At 37.3% G+C, this 24,896-nt stretch overlaps 1 protein-coding gene across 1 annotated transcript; it reads left to right on the top strand.

Moving 5' to 3' along the window:
• The first annotated feature begins 249 nt into the window (after nucleotides 1–249).
• LOC149238544 (polyamine oxidase 1-like) lies at nucleotides 250–21,706 on the top strand. The gene is made up of 12 exons (XM_089369597.1): nucleotides 250–313; nucleotides 430–679; nucleotides 1,057–1,185; nucleotides 1,318–1,379; nucleotides 1,709–1,863; nucleotides 2,011–2,154; nucleotides 2,850–2,999; nucleotides 3,100–3,354; nucleotides 3,485–3,566; nucleotides 9,962–10,024; nucleotides 12,884–12,957; nucleotides 21,545–21,706. Exons 1-12 carry the CDS (start codon nucleotides 250–252, stop codon nucleotides 21,704–21,706), a joined length of 1,590 nt encoding a protein of 529 aa, XP_089225723.1.
• The last annotated feature ends 3,190 nt before the right edge of the window (nucleotides 21,707–24,896 follow it).

The following is a 24,896-nucleotide window of genomic DNA, read 5'->3' as shown; positions in this document are numbered from 1 at the left end:
GAGCACGAATATATAGAAATTTAATGCTATATTGAAAGCGTCAGAATGCGTTCCTGGATAACTGGTCAAATAAAGTTGCAGAGAGCTAAAGCCCGTGCAAAAATAAAGAGTAGTGTAACCGAGCCACAATCTAGTCGGAAGACGATGGAAATTTCCATAAAATTGTAATAAAATGGGGTTGAAATTTTGAAAATCCAAATTACAACTGTCAAGTTTATAGCAGCCACAGCTTGCATTTGCTCCGGCCGCATGGATTCTTCATACCCATTGTCGTCCTGCAGTAGTGTCATCGTAGTCGGCGCAGGCATTTCAGGTAACGTAACTGGGTTGTAAACAGGGATGTTATGTTAAAGGTACTTTCTTAGTTTCCTGATCATCTCTTTATTTCTTCTGTTTGCTCACCCTTGTCATGTGTAACTTGGGTTGCAGGAATTTCGGCTGCGAAGGTTCTCTCAGGCAATGGAGTCGAAGATTTTCTCATTTTGGAGGCCACGGATCGAATCGGTGGGCGGCTGACGAGCCATGAATTCGCCGGCATTACAGTGGAGAGTGGCGCAGGATGGATAGCAGGCGTTGGGGGTAACAAGATGAATCCCATCTGGCAACTTGCCAACAAACACAGCCTCCGCACCTGCCATTCTGATTATAGCAACGCCGTGTTCAACATTTATGATAGCAGGTAAATCCAAACGCAGGAGCGGCACTGTATTGATTTTATTCAAGATAACTTCATAGTATGTTATTTACATTAATTTACAATTATGTCATAATTCAAATAAATAAATATAATACGATAAATATTTTATCTACTTATACTGCTTCAGCTTCTTCTTTACAGACGAGCAGAGTAATTTCAAGTCGTATGGTTTTTTTAATAATATTGATGTAAAGCTTTTATAACAGAATAATAGTTAATAATAATTATCTTCTTACTAGTTTAAAAATTAAATTATACTAAATTTTCTCATTATATTAAACAAAAATAAAACATTACATTAAACATCCCAAATACCCCTGACATCCTCTACAATTATAAGGTGCTTGTATTTATGACAGCGGTGCTAGAGTAGCTGAATCCGTTGCCGCCGCTTCGTATAAATTGGCAGTAGATTCTGCTAATCGTGCTTTGGCCATTGAAGCTGATTTCATAATGACCGACGGTACGGCAGATGATAATTCCCTTTTGCCGCTGGAAAACATGAAGTCGCAGGAATTGTAAGTATTACGACGATTAAGCCTGATTTAGCTACGGTGGTACTGTTGATTAAATTCGCAAGCTCTAATGGAGTTTTGCCTTTCATTCTTGTATTGCGTCAGCGTTCCTTCAACGCCGCTGGAATTGGCCATAGATTATATTTTGCATGATTTTGAGATGGCAGGTATGCTTTTATAATTCTTAATTTGGTAAGGTAAATTATATATATGTTGTAGTAATTAATAATTTTGAATTTATAAAAATAAAAAATAAAAGAGAATCAAGTGATTATTAATTTTCTTAACTCTTTTTATCTTTCAATGTTTTTCTTTTGCAAATTTCTATAATTTACTCTTACCAGATGCCATTAGCATTTACAAAATATAATTTTGTTCTTTTAAAAATTACTCTTTAAGAAATGCTATTAATTTTTTTCTTTCTTAAATTAAATAAATTTACCAGTTTTTATTTAAAAAATAATAATCGCTGATTCGGACGGTGTTTCGAATGCAGAAGTGGAACCAATTCCGACTTATACTGAATTTGGAGAACAGGAATTCATGGTGGCTGATGAGCGGGGCTACGAATACATTGTGCAGAAATTGGCGGAAGAATTCCTGGAATCTGACGGCGGACATGTGGTGGATGACCGACTAAAGTTGGAAAAGGTACTCCTCATTGCCAATCAGTAAACGCCGGGAATCGCTCGATTCTCAAATCTTCGTGTCAAATATTGTCGAGACAACCTATAATCAAGCCTCGTCAAAGATTGCTGTGCTGTTTTCTGACGGAAACCTCTATAATGTTTGAATTAGGTCGTTCGGGAAATACATTATACCAACGACGGCGTTACGGTCAATATTGAAGATGGGTCAGTTTACAAGGGAAAATATGCGATTGTGTCTGTCAGCCTTGGAGTTCTTCAAAGTCATCTCATAAAGTTTAACCCTAGTTTACCTGTAAATACATCAACCAACCAAATACTTTGGCAATCGATTTCAATTATTTCAAGATTATACTTTGGCAATCGATTTCAATTATTTCAAGATTATTACTTTGGCAATCGATTTCAAATATTTCAGTATTATTTTTCGCACAGTAATAGCATTTCAAATATTTCAGTATTATTTTTCGCACAGTAATAGCTAAACAAAAGTTAAGATGTGATCGGCCGTTCGGGCCCGGGAACGACAGATAATGCCATTAGCCCTCTCTGTTCACCATGGTCACGAGAGGGGTACAGAGGGATGATTGGTTTTTTGTTTTGTTTGGGTTAATGGTAGATTTTGAGAATATCTTCAAATTTGATTGTCCGGAGATATTAATTATTTGAACTATCAAATTTTAAAATATCCTCAAAATCTGCAGTCCACCTGTTGTAGCAGCAGGAGTGAAGCACTTTGTCCAGAGATATATTGGTTATTTAAACTTTCAAATTTGAGAATATTTTCAAAATCTGCCATCCAAGTTACAAAACACTTTCACCACACAAAACTTTTCAGTAATGCTGGTTACAAAAGAAAATTCACTGTTACATTTGTGGCAATGCCACCTATCTCACACCTGACAATAGTAGGCTAATCAGTGTTCAAAAGAATTTTTGGTGGAATCCACATTGTAGTTGACAAAGGCTGATATTACTAGTCATCTGCAGATTCGGAAAACGAAAGCATTCTTTAACTGCGAGATAAGAATTTATACCAAGGTATTCCTGAAGTTTCCCAACAAGTTCTGGCAGACGGGGTATGGTACAGAATTCTTTCTTTATGCTGACCAAAGGCGAGGTTATTACACGTTCTGGCAAGTAGGTATTATGACCAATTAGATGTAATATAGAAAACGAGTTCAAAATATAACATTATTACAAGTAATTATAACTAATAGATTTATTATTTATGCTGTAGCACATGGAAAACGCATATCCAGGATCGAACACCTTGGTTGTAACAGTCACGGACGCCGAGTCGAAGCGTATAGAGGAACAGGCCGATGAGAAGACCAAAGCCGAAGCAATGGCGGTTCTGCGAAGGATATTCGGAGATGGCATTCCTGAAGCAGAGCAAATTCTGGTTCCAAGGTGGTGGAATAACCGGTTTCAACGTGGAAGTTACACTAATTATCCAATCTTCGTCAACCCTAAGCATTTCCACGACATAAAGGTATGATAAAACACGACGACAAAATCGTCTCTCCATTTTCCTGCCACACCTTTTAATACTGACGTTGAGAATTGAATTGATCTGAAGAATTTTAGCAATGTGTTAGGTATAAAATGTTTATTGGGTGCAGGCACCTGTTGGTCCCATTTACTTTACGGGAGAGCACACCAGCGAGAAATTCAATGGATATGTACATGGTGGTTATCTTTCAGGTAAATCTTAATTTTAATTCGGGTGACCATAACTTATTATAAATGGTGAGAGAATGTACTATACTTTAGTGGTCAAATTAGCAGTGGACAGTTATCACCGACTATTATAAGAATTCAAAGAAAACCAGTCTCTTGGAATTCTCCATTACTCTGGCCAAATAGTTGGGCATCTTACACAGTTAAGCTTGTTGGGTATTTTTCTTTAAATGGGGAAAATACCAAAAACCATTCAAACAAATACCACAGAGGCAATGCTCTGTTTCCACTGTTCCAGGATCATTTGCAGAGAACCTCTTTCAAAAATAATAACATTACACAGTCATAAAATCATTTCAATTCATTAAAACAAAACACTGATACACATTCATCCTCTTTCACTCAGAGGGATTCACCAAAATTACTTTCACCCATCAAAACTCTGTCTTCACCTAAGAAATTGCTGTGCTGGGTTTACTGCAGTGAAACCCCTTTTCACATTACTGCTGTAAAACAAACTTTTACATATGCAGTAAACTTTACATTACATTCACAATTTCAAAATACCTGAGCGCTCTTTTCTTTTGCATTTCAATGCAAATCCAATACATTAAAAATCAACACTATTCTATGCACTGCTGTGCATCTTCCTTGTTGTTTCGCTGCCGCGAGCTTCACCACCAATCAACAAAAGGCATGCTGCTCCCTTGTTCTTCACGGATAGCACTGCTGTGCATTATCCTCTCTCACACAACACCCTTCTCATTACAATGAGCAACACACAAAAAAAAACTCATGCGCTCCCAGTTTTCTTTATGTTGCACTTCTGTAAAAATAAAAATTACATACACAGCTGCGTTCTTCACTTACCACTCTATATATCTTTAATACACAAAAATATTACATATATATGACAACAACAAAAAACATACTTCACATTTTCACTTCCCATGCTTCCGTAAAAGAAATAATAAAAATTAAATGCTTTTATCAGCTTTTACTTGTGCCCATACTCCCGCTTAAATGAAATTAAAAACTTCACCAAAACTTACCAACCACAGTAAATTGCATTTATTGTTTTACTGACATTTACTGGCGGTAAAGGAACTTTTACTTCACGTCAAATTTATTAGCTGCAGACTTGTACTTTAACCATTGACTTTATTTGCATCGCATCGCAACTTTACTCATGTCAAAGATGCCGACCCTATGACATTGCCGATAGCGAAGTGCCGATGCGATATCGGCGATCGCTCATCGCAAACACAAGAGCTTCCTTATGACTCCTTCACTTCAACTTTGCCGATGCGCTTGGTTTATTGTCCTCATCCTGCCGCAAGGTTCAACTGTCGCACAGTTGAAATTATACTTTCAACACTCCCCTTTAATTTCAACTGTCGGGCATTCAATCATACCCAAACACTTCCTCACATGGAGGGATTCACTAACTGCTGTTACAAGAATATCTTCCTCACATAGAGGGGTTCACCAATCTTCCTCGCATAGAGGGATTCACCAACTGCTTCTGCTGCAGTTCATAAACAAACAAAGTTGTCTTCCTCTTAATAGAGGGATTCACCTGAAACTGTGCTTAAGAGCACCTTCCTCATGACAGAGGGATTCACCATGTGACTGTGCTTAAGAGCACCTTCCTCATGACAGAGGGATCTACCAAACTATGCTAGAGAGCATCTTCCTCTGAACAGAGGGATTCACCAATGACTATGCTGAAAAGCATCATCCTCTTGATAGAGGGATTCACTAATGACAATGTGCTGAAAAGCACATTCCTCTTCAATAGAGGGTTTCACCAAATGACTGCTTCAAATGCAGTTCCAAAACAAACAACCATTGCACTGCTGTGTGTGCAAACTCATTACGATGTTCTTTTATGCTGCTGCATATTCTCTGCTGCATTGTTGTGCCATCTTCTTTACTGTGTCTACCTCACACTGCTGTGTCTACACTTGCTGTTGTGTTGTTGCACTTCACTTACATTTCTTTGCAAACTCTGCATTGTTGTGCATTCTTCAAAGACAAAATACTCTGTCTTTTCTGGAACAATTACTCTGTCCCACCTTACAAATTTACACTGCTGTGTGTGAACATTTCTTACACTCACTGCTGTTGCATATATTGCATTTCAATTCAATTCATTACATTTACCTTTACTGCTGTAAGGAAAATTTCTTTTGCATGTGCTGCTGTCCATAACTTCCTGCTGCTGCATTTTTTTTTATATTCACTGCTGTCCATACCCATAACCATGGACTGTCATCCCTGGATTTTTATTTGCTGCTGCGTTGCCTCTGCAATTTGCACTGTCGCTGCCTTTTTGTTTCATCATACTGCTGTGTGCCCATACTCTTGGCACTTCATTCTCCACACAAAAAAATAACACAGGCTGCTACCTTTTCTTATGCACCCTTGCTTCACACAATCTTCAGTTTCATTTTTTTAATTACACAATGCACTGCTGTGCAGTTCCTTTCATTTTTCTGCTGCCATACACATTCTCATTTATCCATGTGCATTAAAAATCTGTTGTCCCTGTTTTTCTTTATGCATTTCTTTGCATGCTGCATTGCATATGAAGAAAAACATTACATTTTTTTTACTGTTGTGTGAGAAATTTCATTGCATTCTCAGCCACTGGGCATTTACGCTCTGCTGCGTTTTGCCTTCTCATTTTCTTCTCACTGCTTTGCATTTTCATTCCCAATACAAAACATTTCATCTGCTGTGCATTACACTCATTCTGCTGTGAGTATGTTCTATCACATTACATAGAAGGAAACTACCTTCCATTGCTATGCATTTCAATGCATGTGCACCACAAAAACATTTCAAACTGCTGTTCATTCTAATCCATGTGCTCCATAAACAAATTTCAAACTGTTGTTTTATGTTCTGTCTTCCCACTGCTGTGAGGGTCTCATTGCCTTGCATACTGCTGCTCTTTACATTTGAGCGCTGCCATCTTTTCTTCTTTATGCATTTCTGTGCATATTGCGTAAACACAAAGCAAAAACATTGCTGACTGCTGCATATTACCTTCTAGAGGAATTAACAAAAATTTCATTTGCAACTGCTGCGCTGCAATACATCCTCCATAAACAAATGACTGTTAATACAGTTCAGCAAACAAAAATTACAAGCTCCCCTTTAATGTATACTTTGTCTTCTTTTGGCAAGTTTTCTCAAAACAAACTTAGATCAGCTGCGTTGCTTAAGGGGCTTTCACACTGTATTTCTTTTCTTCTCCATACTTGTGTAACTTTCTTCTTTTGCATGGGTCTAGCTTGCATAGGAGCCCATGTCAAGTTACATTCACGTGCCATATGCCCAATGTTATGACACTTGAAACATTCAACATCATTCATGAATAAGAATTCATGATTTCTTCTTGTGAAATTATTTCTTGGAGATTGTCGGGGACCACAACATCTATCTCCATTAAATGCTCTACAGTCTCTTGCCATATGACCAAAGTTTGAACAAGCATAACAATAACCATAAAATGAACTTTGGTACCTGGGAGATGGAGGTTTCCTTGATGCACTTCTGAAGCCTTGCTGCCTTGAGATCCTTTGATGATCACCATTGCCTCTTGCCTTTTTGCCATCAGCTACATTTCTTCTTGAAGCTGGTTTTCTGCTTGGAGCAGGATCTCTTCTATTGCAGCCTTCATTTTTCTCCTTGCCTTTGCTGGAACTAGGAGCATCACCATCTCTTTCTGGCTTCTTCACATCTCCTCTGCTTAAAGCATCCTCATCCTTGTTTGAGAATTCAGCTACATACCCAAGTCCTGATTTATCAGATGGAGATCTGTGATAGCTGAGCATGTCATCCAGAGCTTGAGAGCTCTTCATGATTTTGTTCATCCCTTCAACCTTCTTCCTGAGGAGGACAATCTCTTCTTCTAACTTTTCACATACATCATTTCTCTTTGCTAGTTGTCCCTCAGTTTCTTCTTTGCTACAAGTAGCTTCAGCTGCTGCTATTTTGAAGGAGATAAAGTCTGTCTTCATTTTGGAGATTTCTGCTTGACTGCTCTCCATTTTCTTCTCAGCTCCTTGTGCCTGCTTCCTGGCTTCTTGTAGTTCGGACTTAAGGGAGGAGACCTCTACCTTGTACTGTCCAATCTCTTCTACAAGCTTGTTCACTCTCATGTGCCTTTGTTCAAGTTGACTTGTCAAGGCATATTCCTGCTTCTTTGCTTCATTCAGCTGATTTGTCATAGACATGACTTCTTCATGATGTTTCCTCTTGCATTGATCAAGCTCCTTCTTGAGCTTGGCAAGCTCTTCATCCCTTTCTCTTACTTGAAGCTTGATGAGGTCAACCTTCTCACTTTCAGCTTCTATAATGGGTTCATGACTTTCTTCTTGACTCATTTTCATGGTCAGTGCTCCCTTTGCATGAAGGTCATGCAGTCTGTCCCATATATCCTTTGCTGATGAATATTTTCCTAGATTCTTCTTCACAGAATCAGGGAGTCCATCCAAGATTAGTTTTACTGCTTGTGCATCATACTCCATGGATTCTTTATCCATCTTGCTGTCATCAATCACTGACTCCCAGACTTCAATCCCCTCAGACATTAGGAAAGCCCTCATCATTATTTCCCATACGTCAAAGTTTCCATCAAGCTTTGGTGTTTCAAATAGAATATATTCTAATGGATTGTCTTCTATTTTAGTAGAGGAGGGAGACACATTTTTAACAGGCCTGGAGGCTTTCTTCTTTGACCTTGCCATTCTTATCCGGGCTTCTAATACTTGACTGTGTTTTTTTTAAAACAACTGACTGTCTTTAATAATAACTCAGAAACTTGGGAAATACCTGAATCCCTTTGGCTGAAACTTCACACTGCTGGAGAAGCTTTCTCTGCTGCAACCACACCTTCCTTCAGCTTCTTTGAGTCTTCAAAGAGCATGAACCTGCTCTGTCACCATCAAAGAGCCTGGACTAGCTCTGATACCACTGTTGGGTATTTTTCTTTAAATGGGGAAAATACCAAAAACCATTCAAACAAATACCACAGAGGCAATGCTCTGTTTCCACTGTTCCAGGATCATTTGCAGAGAACCTCTTTCAAAAAGAATAACTCAGAACAGAGTATTACACAGTCATAAAATCATTTCAATTCATTAAAACAAAACACTGATACACATTCATCCTCTTTCACTCAGAGGGATTCACCAAAATTACTTTCACCCATCAAAACTCTGTCTTCACCTAAGAAATTGCTGTGCTGGGTTTACTGCAGTGAAACCCCTTTTCACATTACTGCTGTAAAACAAACTTTTACATATGCAGTAAACTTTACATTACATTCACAATTTCAAAATACCTGAGCGCTCTTTTCTTTTGCATTTCAATGCAAATCCAATACATTAAAAATCAACACTATTCTATGCACTGCTGTGCATCTTCCTTGTTGTTTCGCTGCCGCGAGCTTCACCACCAATCAACAAAAGGCATGCTGCTCCCTTGTTCTTCACGGATAGCACTGCTGTGCATTATCCTCTCTCACACAACACCCTTCTCATTACAATGAGCAACACACAAAAAAAAAAAACTCATGCGCTCCCAGTTTTCTTTATGTTGCACTTCTGTAAAAATAAAAATTACATACACAGCTGCGTTCTTCACTTACCACTCTATATATCTTCAATACACAAAAATATTACATATATATGACAACAACAAAAACATACTTCACATTTTCACTTCCCATGCTTCCGTAAAAGAAATAATAAAAATTAAATGCTTTTACCAGCTTTTACTTGTGCCCATACTCCCGCTTAAATGAAATTAAAAACTTCACCAAAACTTACCAACCATAGTAAATTGCATTTACTGTTTTACTGACATTTACTGGCGGTAAAGGAACTTTTACTTCACGTCAAATTTATTAGCTGCAGACTTGTACTTTAACCATTGACTTTATTTGCATCGCATCGCAACTTTACTCATGTCAAAGATGCCGACCCTATGACATTGCCGATAGCGAAGTGCCGATGCGATATCGGCGATCGCTCATCGCAAACACAAGAGCTTCCTTATGACTCCTTCACTTCAACTTTGCCGATGCGCTTGGTTTATTGTCCTCATCCTGCCGCAAGGTTCAACTGTCGCACAGTTGAAATTATACTTTCAACAAAGCTGTTTCCTTAAATCTGATAAACACATGACCTCTTAACCAAGAAACAGTTTCAGGCACACTCCAAAGTCAAGTTGACATATTTACTTTTAAATAAAAAGATTAACTAGGTAAAACAAATGATCTGGTTTGTTTTATTTTTCGGATTTCAAAATATGTTCAATCAAACTTAAGTTTAAGTCATGGAAGATTATAAATTGTATGAATGTTATGATATATTTGTTTTAAATTTATGGTGGGTCGTCAACAGCCATTGATACAGCAGTTACGGTGGTAGAGAAATTGAAGAAGAATAAGCGGAATGAGGAAAAGGGTTTATGTTCACTCTGCCATAGCCGGGCGTTCCATCATGCACATCGGCATGGACATCATCAAATGCCCATGGGCTGAAACAAATTGCGCTAGTAAATTTAGTTTGGCTATGTTGTTTTGAATTGAAATATTAAAGTAAATAGTGTTATTTCCATGCGGCTATTTCGAAATAAAGATATTATTTTATTTTCAATATAATCGCAGGAGCAATGGTCTATTTGTACTGGGAGGGTGTGGGCAGTGATTTCATAACTTATCATCCAATGCAATGTTACGGTGGGGATGGAATGTTACGATTGATAGCAACGTCGATATATTGATAGCCATGTTCAATCCCCGCGACTTGGACTGTGGACTGCAGAATACCATTTCTCCGAGAAATTATATATTTTTTAAATTATTTGATGAACATTCCAGCCATGGGCGATTGTCGTCTAGTTGGGCTCGAACTCAAGCTCAGAGGCCTCGGCATCAACCTATGTCATATATTACTCGTTCAGGTTTCGACTCGAGTGTCAATCGATATTCTGCTTCGAAACGTGAACATATTTGTTGGAAAGGATTTTAGCCCTTTTTGGGCCGGCGGTACTGAAGATTCAATCTGGTCATATAGGCGCCTCTACGTGTCATTAGATATTCTTTATATAACAAAAAGAATTTTGTGATTTATTTTATAGAAACAAGCTGTGTCAACCTATTTATTATTGTTTAGATCTCTTGTGAGAAAATATTTTTCAATTTTCTGATGAGATAACTTTTGTGCCACGATGTACAGTGTTATTCTTATAGAACGTGGTTTGAACGTGTTTTTAAATTCTTAATGAAATAAGGAATTTGAGGTCACTTTGTGTTTGTCAATGTTATTAAAAAGCTCATTATTATATTTAAAGTTTTGTGAGACATATTACAAGGAAGAGTGGTGTTATTCTAAACATTTAAGTTGCAAAGGTTTTTTGGGACCACAACAACAAAACAATAAATTGTAGGTATAATTGCTAAATTACACCTAAATGTCCGGAATTTTTGGTTATTCCAAACAAAATACAGTGGAAAAATCCTCTGTTTCCACTGTTGAGAATTTTCTGATAAATTTCGAAACAACAAAAATATGAACAGAGAGCAATACTCTGTTTTCTGATAATTCAAAAACACAAGAACAGAGCATAAAATAATACTCTACTTTGCCTCAGGATCAAAAACTGATCAAAATAATACTTTGTCTTTGACGCAGAAAAATACTCTGTTTTTAACTCAGAAAAACAGAAAAATTCGTTCTCTCGAAACGGTGTTGCAGCAACACAGTTTTTTTTTTCAGTTGCTGTATCTTGTGTTGCAGCAACGTTGTTCGTGGTGTTGCAGCAACGTAAATTTTTTCAGTTGCTGTTCGTGGTGTTGCAACAACGTAAATTTTTGGTGTTGCAGCAACGTAACTTTTGACGTCAAGTATTTTTTGAGTTACGGTGTAACAACAACAGGAAATTTTTGACAAAATAACTTTTGGTGAAACAGCAACGCACAGAAAGAAACTTCTATTTATGAAAATAAACTAACTGATAAAACTAAGTCTTCCTCACGTAGAGGGATCTTCACAAAATATTATGCTAAAGAGCATCTTCCTCTTGACAGAGGGATTACAACAGGAACGCTTCAGTTCCACAAAACAACTATCTCAGAAAATTTCAGCACTGCTGTGCAATACAAAAAAAAAACTCTCTTGTTCTACACTGCTGTGTGTTACCAAAAGACTTTCAATCTATTTCCTCTCTGTTTTCTACTTCTGTTTCTGTTTCTATTTATAGTGCGGGAAAGGGTCTTCACCGCTTTAACTTGCTGATAAAGTTTATGCTGCTCATGATTAACAGATTTGATCTTTTGCTGTATTTCTTGAGTCGGTGGTGATGAAATCTATGACTGATAAATGCTACGTCGGCTCGAGGCTGGTTCTTTTCTCTTTCAGCCGTTCTGCTCATTAATATGGTTGTTGAGAAGTAATGATGTAGTGCTGTATCTGATCTTCATCCTTCGGGAACTCAAAAATAATTAAAGAGTGAAAAGATGGTAATGGCGGTGACATAAAAGATCGGGAGAAAATGTGGGGCGCCGGATCACGACAAATGAATAAAGTAGCTGCTGCTGTTCTGTTCACTGCAGTTGAAATTATAATTTCAACACTCCCCTTTAATTTCAACTGCTGGGTTATCAGTCATACCCAGAAGTTTCCTTAAAAACTCAAAACTTTTCTGATCCAATGGCTTTGTCAGAATATCTGCAACCTGTTCCTGAGTCCTGCAATGTTGTAAAATGATTTCTCCATTGTTCACCAATTCTCTAATGTAGTGAAACTTTGTGTCTATGTGTTTTGTTCTCTTGTGGAATACAGAGTTCTTGGATAATGCAATAGCTGAGCTATTGTCACAAAAAATAACTGTTGCTGTTGCCTGCTCCTGGCATAGACTTCTCAACATTCTCCTCATCCAAACCGCTTGACATGCTGCTGCTGTAGCTGCCACATACTCTGCTTCTGCTGTAGACAATGCCACAATTGGCTGTTTCTTGGAAGCCCATGAAATGGCTCCTGAACCTATGTGAAAAATGTAACCAGATGTGTTTTTCCGGTCATCTACACTTCCAGCCCAATCACTATCTGTGTATCCAACTAAATCTGAACATTCTGAAACAGTATAAAATATGCCATACCTTTTTGTACCTTTAACATACCTCAGAATTCTCTTTGCTGCCTGCCAATGTGTTTCTTTTGGCTTCTCCATGAATCTGGAAATTAAACTAACAGCATACATTATGTCTGGCCTAGTTGCAGTCAAATACATGAGGCTGCCAACTATGCTCTTGTATACACTAGGGTCAAAATCTTTGCTGTTGTCCTCTTTGCTGAGTTTTAATCCCATCACTGTGGGAGTGATTGCTGTCCTGCATGTTAAATCTACTCAACACTTCATTTACATATTTTGCCTGTGAAATAAAAATTCCATTTTTATTTTGATCTACTTCTATTCCTAAGAAGTATCTCAGCAAACCCATGTCAGTCATCTCAAATTCTTCTTTCATGACTGATTTGAAATTTTCAATGAGGTAGTCATCATTACCTGTAAAAATCACATCATCAACATATAACACAACAATTAAAATTTTACAGTCTTTTTCTTTGATGTAAACAGTGGGTTCTCCCTCACACTTCTCAAATCCGTTCTCCAGTAGATAGGAATCTATCCTACTGTACCACGCTCTTGGTGCTTGCTTCAGCCCATAAAGAGCTTTCTTCAATCTGCAGACTTTGTGCTCTTGGCCTTTCTTCTCATAGCCTAGAGGTTGCTCGATGTAAACCTCTTCCATTAATACTCCATTCAAGAATGCTGACTTCACGTCCATTTGGTAAACTTTCCATTTGTTTTGTGCTGCTATGGACAACACTGCTCTTACTGTTTCCATTCTTGCAACTGGTGCGAAAGTCTCCTCATAATCTCTCCCATATTGCTGCTTGTATCCCTTGACAACAAGTCTTGCCTTATGCCTTTCTATCTTGCCTTCAACATTACTCTTGGTCTTGTAGACCCATTTAACTCCAATGACTTCTTTACCTTTTGGTAGCTCAACTAAATCCCATGTCTTATTTCTTTCTATTGCATTCATCTCCTCATCCATAGCTTCTATCAATTTCTTATCTTTAATTGCATCTTCGAAATGAACAGGGTCATCAACGTGACAATACAAAGCAAACAGGGAATTCATTCCTTCATCATAAATATCAATTAAATTTCTGAATTTCTTACCTCTTTCATTCGGTGTGCAAGTGCTTGTAGATGCACTTGAATTTCCTCCTTATGGTGTGCTTGGAGAAGCACTCTCATTTCTCTTCAAGGGTGTCTTTTGCTGATCTGTTGTTGGCGCTGCTGTTTGGGGATGTGTTTCAGCCAACTCCTCATCATCATCATCATGAGACAAACAGTTTTTAACATTAACTGTTTTCTCTATGCTTCCATCCCAAGCTTCCTCTTCAATAAATTGAACATCTCTGCTCACAAAAAACTTCTTGGTGGATGGGATATATAACCTGTAAGCTTTGGATTCTTCACTGTATCCAATGAAAATACATTTCTCCCCTTTGCTGTCCAATTTCTTCCTTAGCTGATCTGGAATGTGTGCATAAGCCACACAACCAAAAACTTTCATGTGGGTGACTCCTTGCTTTCTCCTACTCCATGCTTCTTCTAGCACTTTGTTCATTACTGCTTTTGTAGGACATCTATTCAAAATATATACTGCACAGTGTACAGCTTCAGCCCAATAATCATTTGGCAAATGCTTTGCCTTCAACATGCTCCTCGCCATATCCATGATTGTTCTGTTTTTTCTTTCAGCAACTCCATTTTGCTGCGGGGTGTACCTTGCTGTAAATTGCTTATGAATTCCATTTTCTCTGCAAAAACGTAAAAATTCTTTGGAGATATACTCACCTCCTCTGTCAGTTCTCAAAACCTTGATACGCAGCCCACTTTGATTTTCTACAAGTGCTTTGAAATTTTGGAATTTTTCAAACACTTCACTCTTATTCTTCAGAAAATAAACCCAAGTCTTTCTGGTAAAGTCATCAATAAATGTTAGAAAATATTGGCTGCCTGCAAGTGATGGAGCTTGCATTGGTCCACATAAATCTGAGTGGATAATTTCTAAGGGTGCTTTTGCCCTTATGCTTTTCCCAGTTGGAAAACTTTTTCTGTGTTGTTTCCCCAATATACAACCTTCACAAAGGTTGTCTGGCTTTTCTATCAATGGTAATCCTCTTACCATTCCTTTTCTACTCAACAAATTAAGACCTCCAAAGTTGAGATGTCCAAATCTCAGATGCCACAACCAATTTTCATCCTTTGGTACGCTTTGGAGAGCCTCTTGTGTCACTGCTGCAATTACTTCTTTATTTTTCAGATCTGCCTTTATTCTGAGAGGGAACATCCTGTTCCTTGTCATCTTCACTTCAGCAATACAACGTTTGCTGGGTAATCTGTCCATTATGGTGCATAGATCATTCTCAAAGAAAACATTGTAACCCTTCTGAACAAGTTGTCCAATACTCAAGAGATTACACTTCATTCCAGGAACATAATAGACATCTGCTATGGTTTTCTTTTCACCTTTCTTTGTAAATATTTTAACTTCTCCTTTTCCCATAACAGAAATTTTACTATCAGTCCCAAGTGTGACTTGTGACTGCACACTCTGATCTAAAGCAGAAAACAGCGCTATGTTTCCTGTCATATGGTTGCTGCAACCAGAATCTAGAAACCATATATCTTCACTGTTTGTTTCAGCCATATTACAAACTAACAACACATTATCTTGACTGATATTTTCTCTAGTGATATTTGCACTAGATCTATTACTCATATCATGCTGCTTCTTCCTACATTCATTTGCATAGTGCCCATATTTTTTACAATAATAACATTGGACATTGGATTTTTCATACCTTTGTCCTTGAGCATGATGTTGTCCACTTTGTTGACTGCTGCCATGGCCTTGGTTCTGATTTGGATTGCTGCCTCTTCCTTGAACGTTTGCTGGACTGTTTCTTCCGCCTCTGTATTGGGTTCTTCCTCTTCCTCTCTTGTTTCCTCTGCCTTGACCTCTTCCTCTTCCAAATGACATCTGGGTCTTGAAGGCTTGCTCTAGAGATGAGTTTTCATTTCTACTCAACCTCTGCTCATGTGTTATCAGTGATGCATGAAGTTCATCAACTGAAAAATTTGAGAGATCCTTTGTCTCTTCTATGGTGGTGACAATCACATCAAACTTTGAGGGTAGGCACCTCAATAGTTTCTCCACAATCCTCCTTTCTTCAAGAGTTTCTCCATGAGACCTTATCTGTGTGACCAAACCAATTGCTTGTGTGAAGAATGAGTCAATATTGTCTGACTCCTTCATACGCAGATTCTCAAAATCTTTCCTCAGCAACTGTAGTTTTGCTGTCTTCACTTTCTCCATGCCTTGATAGGCTGTCTTGAGAGTTTTCCATGCTTCTCTGGATGTATTGGCTGCTGCTATCCTCGGAAACACACTCTCATGCACTGCTTGATATAAGAATACAAGGGCTTTTGAGTCCTTCTTCTTATTGCTCTTCAACAACTCTTTCTCTGCCTGAGTTAATCCTATAAACTCTTCTTCATTTGCTGGCTCTTCAAATCCATATTCAACAAGTTCCCATAAATCATGTGAGGCAAACACGGCTTTCATGGTTATTGCCCAGTAGTCATAATTTTTCCCATTGAACTGTGGGAGTTGGGTATTCAACATACCCACGCTGGTGCTGGCCATTCTTGCAATACTTGACTGTAGAAAAAATCACTTAATTGTCTTCAGCAGCTACACAAAAAACCAATCTGTAAAATACCTTGACAGCGTTTTCGCTCTGCTGTATAATTTGCTGCAGCAACAAATCTTCTTTCAGCTTCTTTGATGTCTTCAAAGAGCCTGGACAAGCTCTGATACCATGTCGGGAATTTTTGGTTATTCCAAACAAAATACAGTGGAAAAATCCTCTGTTTCCACTGTTGAGAATTTTCTGATAAATTCCGAAACAACAAAAATATGAACAGAGAGCAATACTCTGTTTTCTGATAATTCAAAAACACAAGAACAGAGCATAAAATAATACTATACTTTGCCTCAGGATCAAAAACTGATCAAAATAATACTTTGTCTTTGAGGCAGAAAAATACTCTGTTTTTAACTCAGAAAAACAGAAAAATTCGTTCTGTCGAAACGGTGTTGCAGCAACACAGTTTTTTTTTTCAGTTGTTGTATCTTGTGTTGCAGCAACGCTGTTCGTGGTGTTGCAGCAACGTAAATTTTTTCAGTTGCTGTTCGTGGTGTTGCAGCAACGTAAATTTTTGGTGTTGCAGCAACGTAACTTTTGACGTCAAGTATTTTTTGAGTTACGGTGTAACAACAACAGGAAATTTTTGACAAAATAACTTTTGGTGAAACAGTAACGTACAGAAAGAAACTTCTATTTATGAAAATAAACTAACTGATAAAACTAAGTCTTCCTCATGTAGAGGGATCTTCACAAAATATTATGCTAAAGAGCATCTTCCTCTTGACAGAGGGATTACAACAGGAACGCTTCAGTTCCACAAAACAACTATCTCAGAAAATTTCAGCACTGCTGTGCAATACAAAAAAAAAAACTCTCTTGTTCTACACTGCTGTGTGTTACCAAAGGACTTTCAATCTATTTCCTCTCTGTTTTCTACTTCTGTTTCTGTTTCTATTTATAGTGCGGGAAAGGGTCTTCACCGCTTTAACTTGCTGATAAAGTTTATGCTGCTCATGATTAACAGATTTGATCTTTTGCTGTATTTCTTGAGTCGGTGGTGATGAAATCTATGACTGATAAATGCTACGTCGGCTCGAGGCTGGTTCTTTTCTCTTTCAGCCGTTCTGCTCATTAATATGGTTGTTGAGAAGTAATGATGTAGTGCTGTATCTGATCTTCATCCTTCGGGAACTCAAAAATAATTAAAGAGTGAAAAGATGGTAATGGCGGTGACATAAAAGATCGGGAGAAAATGTGGGGCGCCGGATCACGACAAATGAATAAAGTAGCTGCTGCTGTTCTTTTCACTGCAGTTGAAATTATAATTTCAACACTAAATGCAAATACGAAAGTGAAGAGCATAACAACAAAACAATTAATTGCAGGTACGATTCACACAAATGTAAATGCGAAAGTATGCGAAAGTGGAGAGTGGGATCTCTCTAGCTGAGCATATCTATTTATACAAAAAAATTAGTGGGTTAGATCAATTTGAATAAATTACACATAAATCCGAAAGCTAAGAGTGGGGTGCCAGCTTCTAGCTAAGTATATCTATTTATTCAAAAAACCTTTAGTAGGTTACATCAATTGGAACGCGTAGTTTAACAAGGCGGAGGAGTTGCCCAACAAGTTATGGAAAATCCGATCATATATTGAGAAAATCCAGCGAGGATTTTTGTAAATCCAAGTTATAGTTGTTAAAGTTCAAAATTTTAGGTGTCCTAGACATTTTTGATGGTGCTGAATCTATTTCCACCATCAAAAACACAATTCAAACACTGCCTCTAAAAGGTTTTTTGAAATTTTTTTGCCCAGATTCCGGCCACTTTTGACTGTCCGAGCAATTCCTCTTCGTTAGACAACTCCCAATTGGAATATTGATTTTGCCAAGCCCCTTCAATTTTGAATAATCTAAAGCAGTGGGTGGTCGGAGGCAATAAGTTAAAGTTGTGTTGACTAAGTGATGCTAAAAGGCGGTGAAATAATTATCTCTAACATTCCCACTCTTAATTATTTTATCCAAAAAAATTGGTGAGGATTTTATTTTTACCTTAATTATTGTTACCCTGTACGACGGGGAAACATGGAAAGAGGTCCGTGATCTTGAGAAAATGAAGGTTAAGATACAAAGAAGGGAATCTGATTTTCATATATATAGGCTTTATTTCTCTTCTTTGTAGATTCAGTCCTAAGGATGAGTTTTGTTCTAGACTCGAAACGTAAACATAAAAATGCAGACTGTGGAATATCCGAACTCACAATCTCAAAAACCACACCACAGAAATCTCCAATCCATTATTGTTACCTTGCACAGAGGGGAAACCTAGAAAGAGGTCCATGATCTCGAGAAATTGAGGGTTAAGATACAAAAAAGGGAATCTGATTTTCATATATATAGCCTTATTTCTTTTCTTTGTAGATTCAATCTTGAGGATGAGTCTTGTTCTAGACTCGAAATGTAGACATAAAAATGCAGACTGTGGAATATCCGAACTCACAATCTCAAAAACCACACCATAGAAATCTCCAATCCATTATTGTTACCCTGTATGGAGGGGAAACCTGGGAAGAAGTTTGTGATCTCGAGAAAATGAGGGTTAAGATACAAAGAAGGGAATCTGATTTTCATATATATATAGCCTTATTTCTCTTCTTTGTAGATTCAGTTCTGAGGGTGAGTCTTGTTTTAGACTCGAAGCGTAGACATAAAAATGCACACTTTGAATATCCGAACTCACAATCTCAAAAACCACACCACAAAACCTCCAATCCATTAAATGTCTACAAACTAATCTTCTGATCTACATAACTCCAAAAAGCATTGTCTTGAGTTGTTATTATCTTGCCTTTGGGATTTATTCACAATATGCATTCTTATTTTCTCTCTTGTACCTACATACAATTGATTACTAATGTCGATAAAAAAAGAAATCCATATACCGAGGTACATGGGTACCATACTCACAAGTTGAATCCTTTTCACCTACATGGTTCATCAATCATGTTAAACTCTTCATGACTTGGTCCCTTAAATTCTGATTCCATTTCACATTTTAACTTCTTTGATTACACATCAAGCTTAGAGACGAGCACACCAACCACCTTCATATCTACCTAGTGGTTAATTCCACAACTCGATGTCACATCCTCTGTGTACTAAAGAGGGATAAACACTACATTATGTACTCAAAAAATACATATCAAAGCTTATATTCAAGTACACACTCACATCTACCTAGTAGCTAATTCCACAACTTGATGTAGCATCCCCTCTCTCTCTACCCAAAAGGGATAAACACAAAATACTTGGGGAAATCAAGTTTGGGGTTTTAGGTACAACCGATCATGCACCCTTTACAATGAAAATGTCTCATTACAACAATCTCAAGTCAAGTACAATTAATAATATTCCTATGTGAAAATTATCTACCCCAAGCCCATTTAGATTTCATCTTTACCTCATCTGCATTGAAATTATGCACACTGGTTGAAATTATGCACATTGATAGTGCCTTCATGAACCCTCTTTGTACTCTTCATTATCCTAATCATAATTTTATATATGATCCTCCAACAAATTGCAAACCAAATGAAATATGCTCCTCGCTAACCGCTCCATGGGGAATCTGTTCCACTCAATGTTACATACACCTTTGGGCTCGAGCTCCAGTTCCTATGCTAACAAAACATTGGCGCTTGGCTGCTTCTCACACTTTCTTGGCCACTCCAGCTCCACACACACCTTCACATTGCAAGGGGTTCCTCCTGGTTGTGAAAGTGAGATGAATATGAGTTGCTACAAAAGTTCATCCCGTTCACAATTTCTTTTTTCTACCAGCAAAAATTGCCCTTGCCAACACACTATTATGGCCTTCATTTCCATCTTTGATCTTGGAAGTAACCCTAGATGGGTCAACACTAAAACAAGCATATTTCTCTAGTATTTATCTAGTAGATTCATCGAAGACAAGTCGTCTTCCTCTTTAAATAAGAGGACATAATTTAATGTTTCAGAGGTATTGTCCCTGTCAACTACAGAACGAGGCACCTCAACTGAGAATGAATGTGAATCATCACACACTTTAGTAATAACATAAAATGTAGCTTTTTTCATTGTCACTCATTTTTTGAAGAACTAATTAGACTATCTAAAACTCCCCTCTTCCTAATTCTATACCATTAATGGTGTATTTTCCATCCTCCTAATTCTATACCATTAATGGTGTATTTTCCATCCTCCATATGTAGATGAAGAGAAAGATAATATTTTCTTCAAAAGTTGTGCAAACATAGTTACTCGCCTACGAGCGCTCCATAAGCAACAAGTATTATCTTAACCGTTGTTGTTTATATGTTTTATTTTCAAATGTCAGATAACTAATCCTTGGGTTAAAGATCGGGTTAGTTTGAATAGTTATTGGAGTCCAAGAACACCTAGAAACTAATTCAATTGTTTCATGTATGTATTAGTATGTACACATTGTACATCATTGATTGATATTATCATCAATATACAGTTTATTTGGTTTCCAATTTGATTGACTTACAGTGGTATCAGAGTGGGTGATTCATCTGCGTGTTGATAATTTGAGCCACTAGAGTTATGGCCAGCTAAGTGGAGTTTGCATAGATGTCAAAGAGATGAAATGTTGTTACAAATTTTCTGCTTTAGAAAAGACCGTGCGGGGGAGAAGCGGCCGAGAGGAGTAAACGTGTGTAGTAAGAAATAAGACATGAATTGTTTCATGGGTTTCTTGATTTTGAAGTTTCCCATGCAATGTGATGTCCCGGGTAACCATGAAGGCATTGGTCCTTAATTGTGAATGTTGTTTCGATTGCCTGCTATATTACCCGAAAAACGTTTTCAATAGTTGCTAGGAAGGTTTTGCTAACCAGTCGAGGGATGGCTAGTCGAGGGATGGCTTGTATGTACATGGGGTCGTAACCTGGTCTAACATAGCCTGGAAACATTCTTCTCATTAGAGAAGTTCAAGTTATGTTTTTGTTTGTCTTCAATTTTGAAGAAACGCCTTCTTCGCGAGATTGGAGCCGCGTTGGTTGAGACTGGGAGTTGTTGCAGATTGTTTTGTTTACAGTGAGCGTAAGTTGGAAATTGAGCTATCCTAAGTGGTGCAAGAAATAAAACCATAACTTCCATGACACAGCTGGACCACTGTTGAATGGCAGGTCGAGATTTTGGCATCGTGGTCGTGTGAGCGGCGGATCGAAGAGGGTGAAATTTCTTTCGGCAGTTCATGGCGTTGGCCTTTAACATTGACATTCATGGATGTATACGCTGCCCCCAGTATTACCGATGCGTTAGCTCTTCATCTATATTTTATTACGTAGATATTGAAGTTTTGAAATAATCATATTTGATGCTTGTTGTCAAGCTTACCTCTCGTATTTAATTTTTGGAGTCGGCACTTTATGATCACATGCATACCTTTAATGAAAAAGTTTTTCTTTAAACAAATGAAAGCCAACCTCTGATATTGGAGCTGAACGTTGAATCATTACTTTATAAATTGGAGTTGATTCGGGCATGTGGTCCAGAAAGTGAAATTCTAATTTCTAAAGGATGGCAATAGTATAAAATCTTAAAAGTAGTTTTGTATCAATTCAATAGATCAACCAAAGGTCTATAAGTTTTCCACGTTCAAGCAGAGTAGCCTGTTAGTGACTGATGTTTTGGTTGGTTTACGTCAGTTATTGGGATTTAGTGTAACTTAGATACGAGTCACTACTCTTTAATTTGATTTCTTTTTATGGATCCACTACTATCTTTTGTATGGCTGGAGTGAAGCTGAGAGAAATCTTGCACGAGGAATAGAGTGTGCTATTTTTTTTTACAGGGTTTTGAATTCATTTGTTATTATTGGGTTTGCCACAAGTGCTATACAATCTACGGTCAAACTCTATTGCAAAAGAAGATGCGTGTTGTGTTGAAATGAAAGTCTGACCTCAAATAGGAGAAACGCATGCTTGGTTGTTGTAATTGGATGCCAAACCTAAAGGCGATTTGTGATAAGTTATAGTGGTTGTTACAACTTTCGACGTATCAAGAGAAAATGAGGAGTGAGCCCCGATTTTTTGCAAATTGCGTGGAGTTAAATCAATAACTCAATTAAATCATACTGAGATTCTGGTCGCATTGAGGTATTCTTGTGACCATAGTTGGTTCTTGTTCCACTTGTATGATTCCTTCTAACAAAACAAAGTATTTTTTAGACCCCTATTTTGGCGTTTAAGGAAAGACTCCTCAAATATTTGTTAAATCCTAATCCTATTTGGGCGTTGAAGAAAAGACTCTTGAAATATTTGTTAAATCCTGTAACATGCTTTCTCTTGGGATATTTTGCGAGTGATGAAGGGGTTTATGGTCTATGAATATTAATGGGTACATGGTCATGAGAGTTGGCCTTGGATTGTATTTTGAGTAGAATAAAAGGGTAGACTTGGGAAATCTCGTAGTGTTGTTTCTTGCTAATCATTATAGGAACATAGACTTCTTGTGTCCGGAGGAATACTAAATTGAATGTAATTATTTTTTTTGGTGGCATTAACACTCCACCCAGGAGGAAGAAAAGTGATTTTGTTTAAAGATACATTAGGAAAATTTATCAGTTTGAGAAAATAACATTTTTGTGTAGAACTTTGAAGTACATTTGATTGAAGAACTTTGGGAGGACAGTTGATTAAAAGAATAACATAATTACAAAGGTATTCATGAAGTTCTTTTTCTTTTTTATGTATGTGGAAATAGTGAATATATTTGAAGGTTTGAAGGCCAATCATTCTTATTGGAGGTTTTGAATTATTTTATTTCACATTTAGGTGTCATCTATATTTATATTGTAAAAAAAGTACATTTTTTGTTGAACTCGATACTCAGTTAAATCATTGTAAATTTTCTTGTATTGGGTGCATTTTCGGTGGTAACTGACACCTTTTTGAAATTTGATTGCAAGATTTCTCTGATAGGAAGTTGGAGAAAATGACAAGAGTTAGTGATTTGTTAGAGTTGTTAAACACTCTAAAGTTGTCTACTATCCATAACAATGTCCAAATGAGTAAAGATATGCTCTCTGACATCCAAACATGTTTGAAAAATGCTTAAAGACAAATTAAATTCTTGGAGTTAGAATCTCAGTTACAACGAGACGAACTTCAAAAGAAAAATTGTGATTCTGAGCTGGTTTTTGTTCAAAACAACACTTTGTTTGAAACTGATTCTAATCTATAGTCAGGGATGGATCAAACTATTTCAAGAGAATATTTGGATGCGGTTAGAATTTCTGATATGAAACTTGTTATAAGACCATGGGAAGAGATTACACACTGTAAACATAGAACTAGTTTGGGTTACAACAAGGATATTTTGGATGTATCTTTTCACATTCCATATTTTTCTAAACCTATACAATTTCGAAGTGCTGGATTTCTAGATGGTCTTGTTCTAAAAAAATTGATAGATGCGAACAATATAACATAGTTGGACATGTGAAAGATCAGTGTTTTGATCTTCACCTGTGGGAGCATTTTGGAAACTGTAATCACCATTCCAATAGATGATCCAGAAAGAAGATTAGTGCAAGAGAGCAACTAAATTTCAGATGGACTGTTTCTTGGGATTAGACAAAAATAACCAAGAATATTTACAAGTCATACCGAAGAATATCTTCGAGAGTGATGACTAATGTTGCAGTGACGAAGAATACTTCTCACCCTGTATCCGACTAGAGAGGAATTGTTAATGGTCTGATACGAGTTTGAGTTCGAGATGTCAAGTGAGCCAGAGTCAGAGTTGAGTTTATTGAGCACTTCTATTTGGAATTGTTTGAGGAAGTGATAGTTTCATATTTGTGGTTACCATAAAGCTGCATTTTTGGTTGTTCTGAGAATTGCTATGAAGGTTCTAGATGTAGTGTTGGTTGATACTTTGAGTTCTCCTATATTGGTTTGTGGTCATCCTTAAAAATCATTCCTTGAGAGACATTCAACTCTTGGCTGAGATTCATTTTTTCATTTTGAGCTCTCATTCTTGGATTTTGCTACATCCCTTCGGATTAAGGGGAGAATGTTAGATAGCTAATCCTTGGGGTTAAATATTAGGAGTTTGAGTAGTTATTGGAGTCCAAGAACATCTGAAAACTAATACAACTATTTCCTATATGTATTAATATGTAAACATTGTACGTCATTGATTCAGATAATGATTACTATACAGTTAGTTTATTTAGTTTTCAGTTTGATTGTCTTACATCGAAGACTTTTGATATACAAACAAATCATCTTGAACTCATAATGTTTTTCAGAAAACAACGAGATTACTTTTACTACAACTGAGTAAGGGCGTATTTACACTTTCAAATGACAGTTGCGTAAATACTCAACAGTTCTGCGTTCACCTTCATATCGTAACAGTGAACAATGATTCTAATACACTCAATTCATTTGTCTCGGATGTTCTACTTGTCCTTAAGCTCTCTCGTGGGGGAGTAGACCAAGGGTCGGCTTTGATACCACTTGAAAGAAA

The sequence above is a fragment of the Pinus tabuliformis genome, chromosome 8, assembly GCF_031772625.1.
Source record: "Pinus tabuliformis cultivar Carrire ecotype Pingquan chromosome 8, CPIR1, whole genome shotgun sequence".
Classification (NCBI taxonomy): domain Eukaryota; kingdom Viridiplantae; phylum Streptophyta; class Pinopsida; order Pinales; family Pinaceae; genus Pinus; species Pinus tabuliformis.
Note: the sequence above shows the minus strand (reverse complement) of the source record. Positions and strands in the feature narration are given on the sequence as shown.

Bases quoted from the DNA above. Each gene is read 5' to 3' on its own strand.
- LOC149238544 (XM_089369597.1), top strand. From the start codon at position 250: ATGGATTCTTCATACCCATTGTCGTCCTGCAGTAGTGTCATCGTAGTC. The intron at 2,155-2,849 runs GTAAATACATCA...AGTCATCTGCAG, and splicing joins AGTTTAACCCTAGTTTACCT to ATTCGGAAAACGAAAGCATT. The intron at 3,567-9,961 runs GTAAATCTTAAT...GGTCGTCAACAG, and splicing joins ACATGGTGGTTATCTTTCAG to CCATTGATACAGCAGTTACG.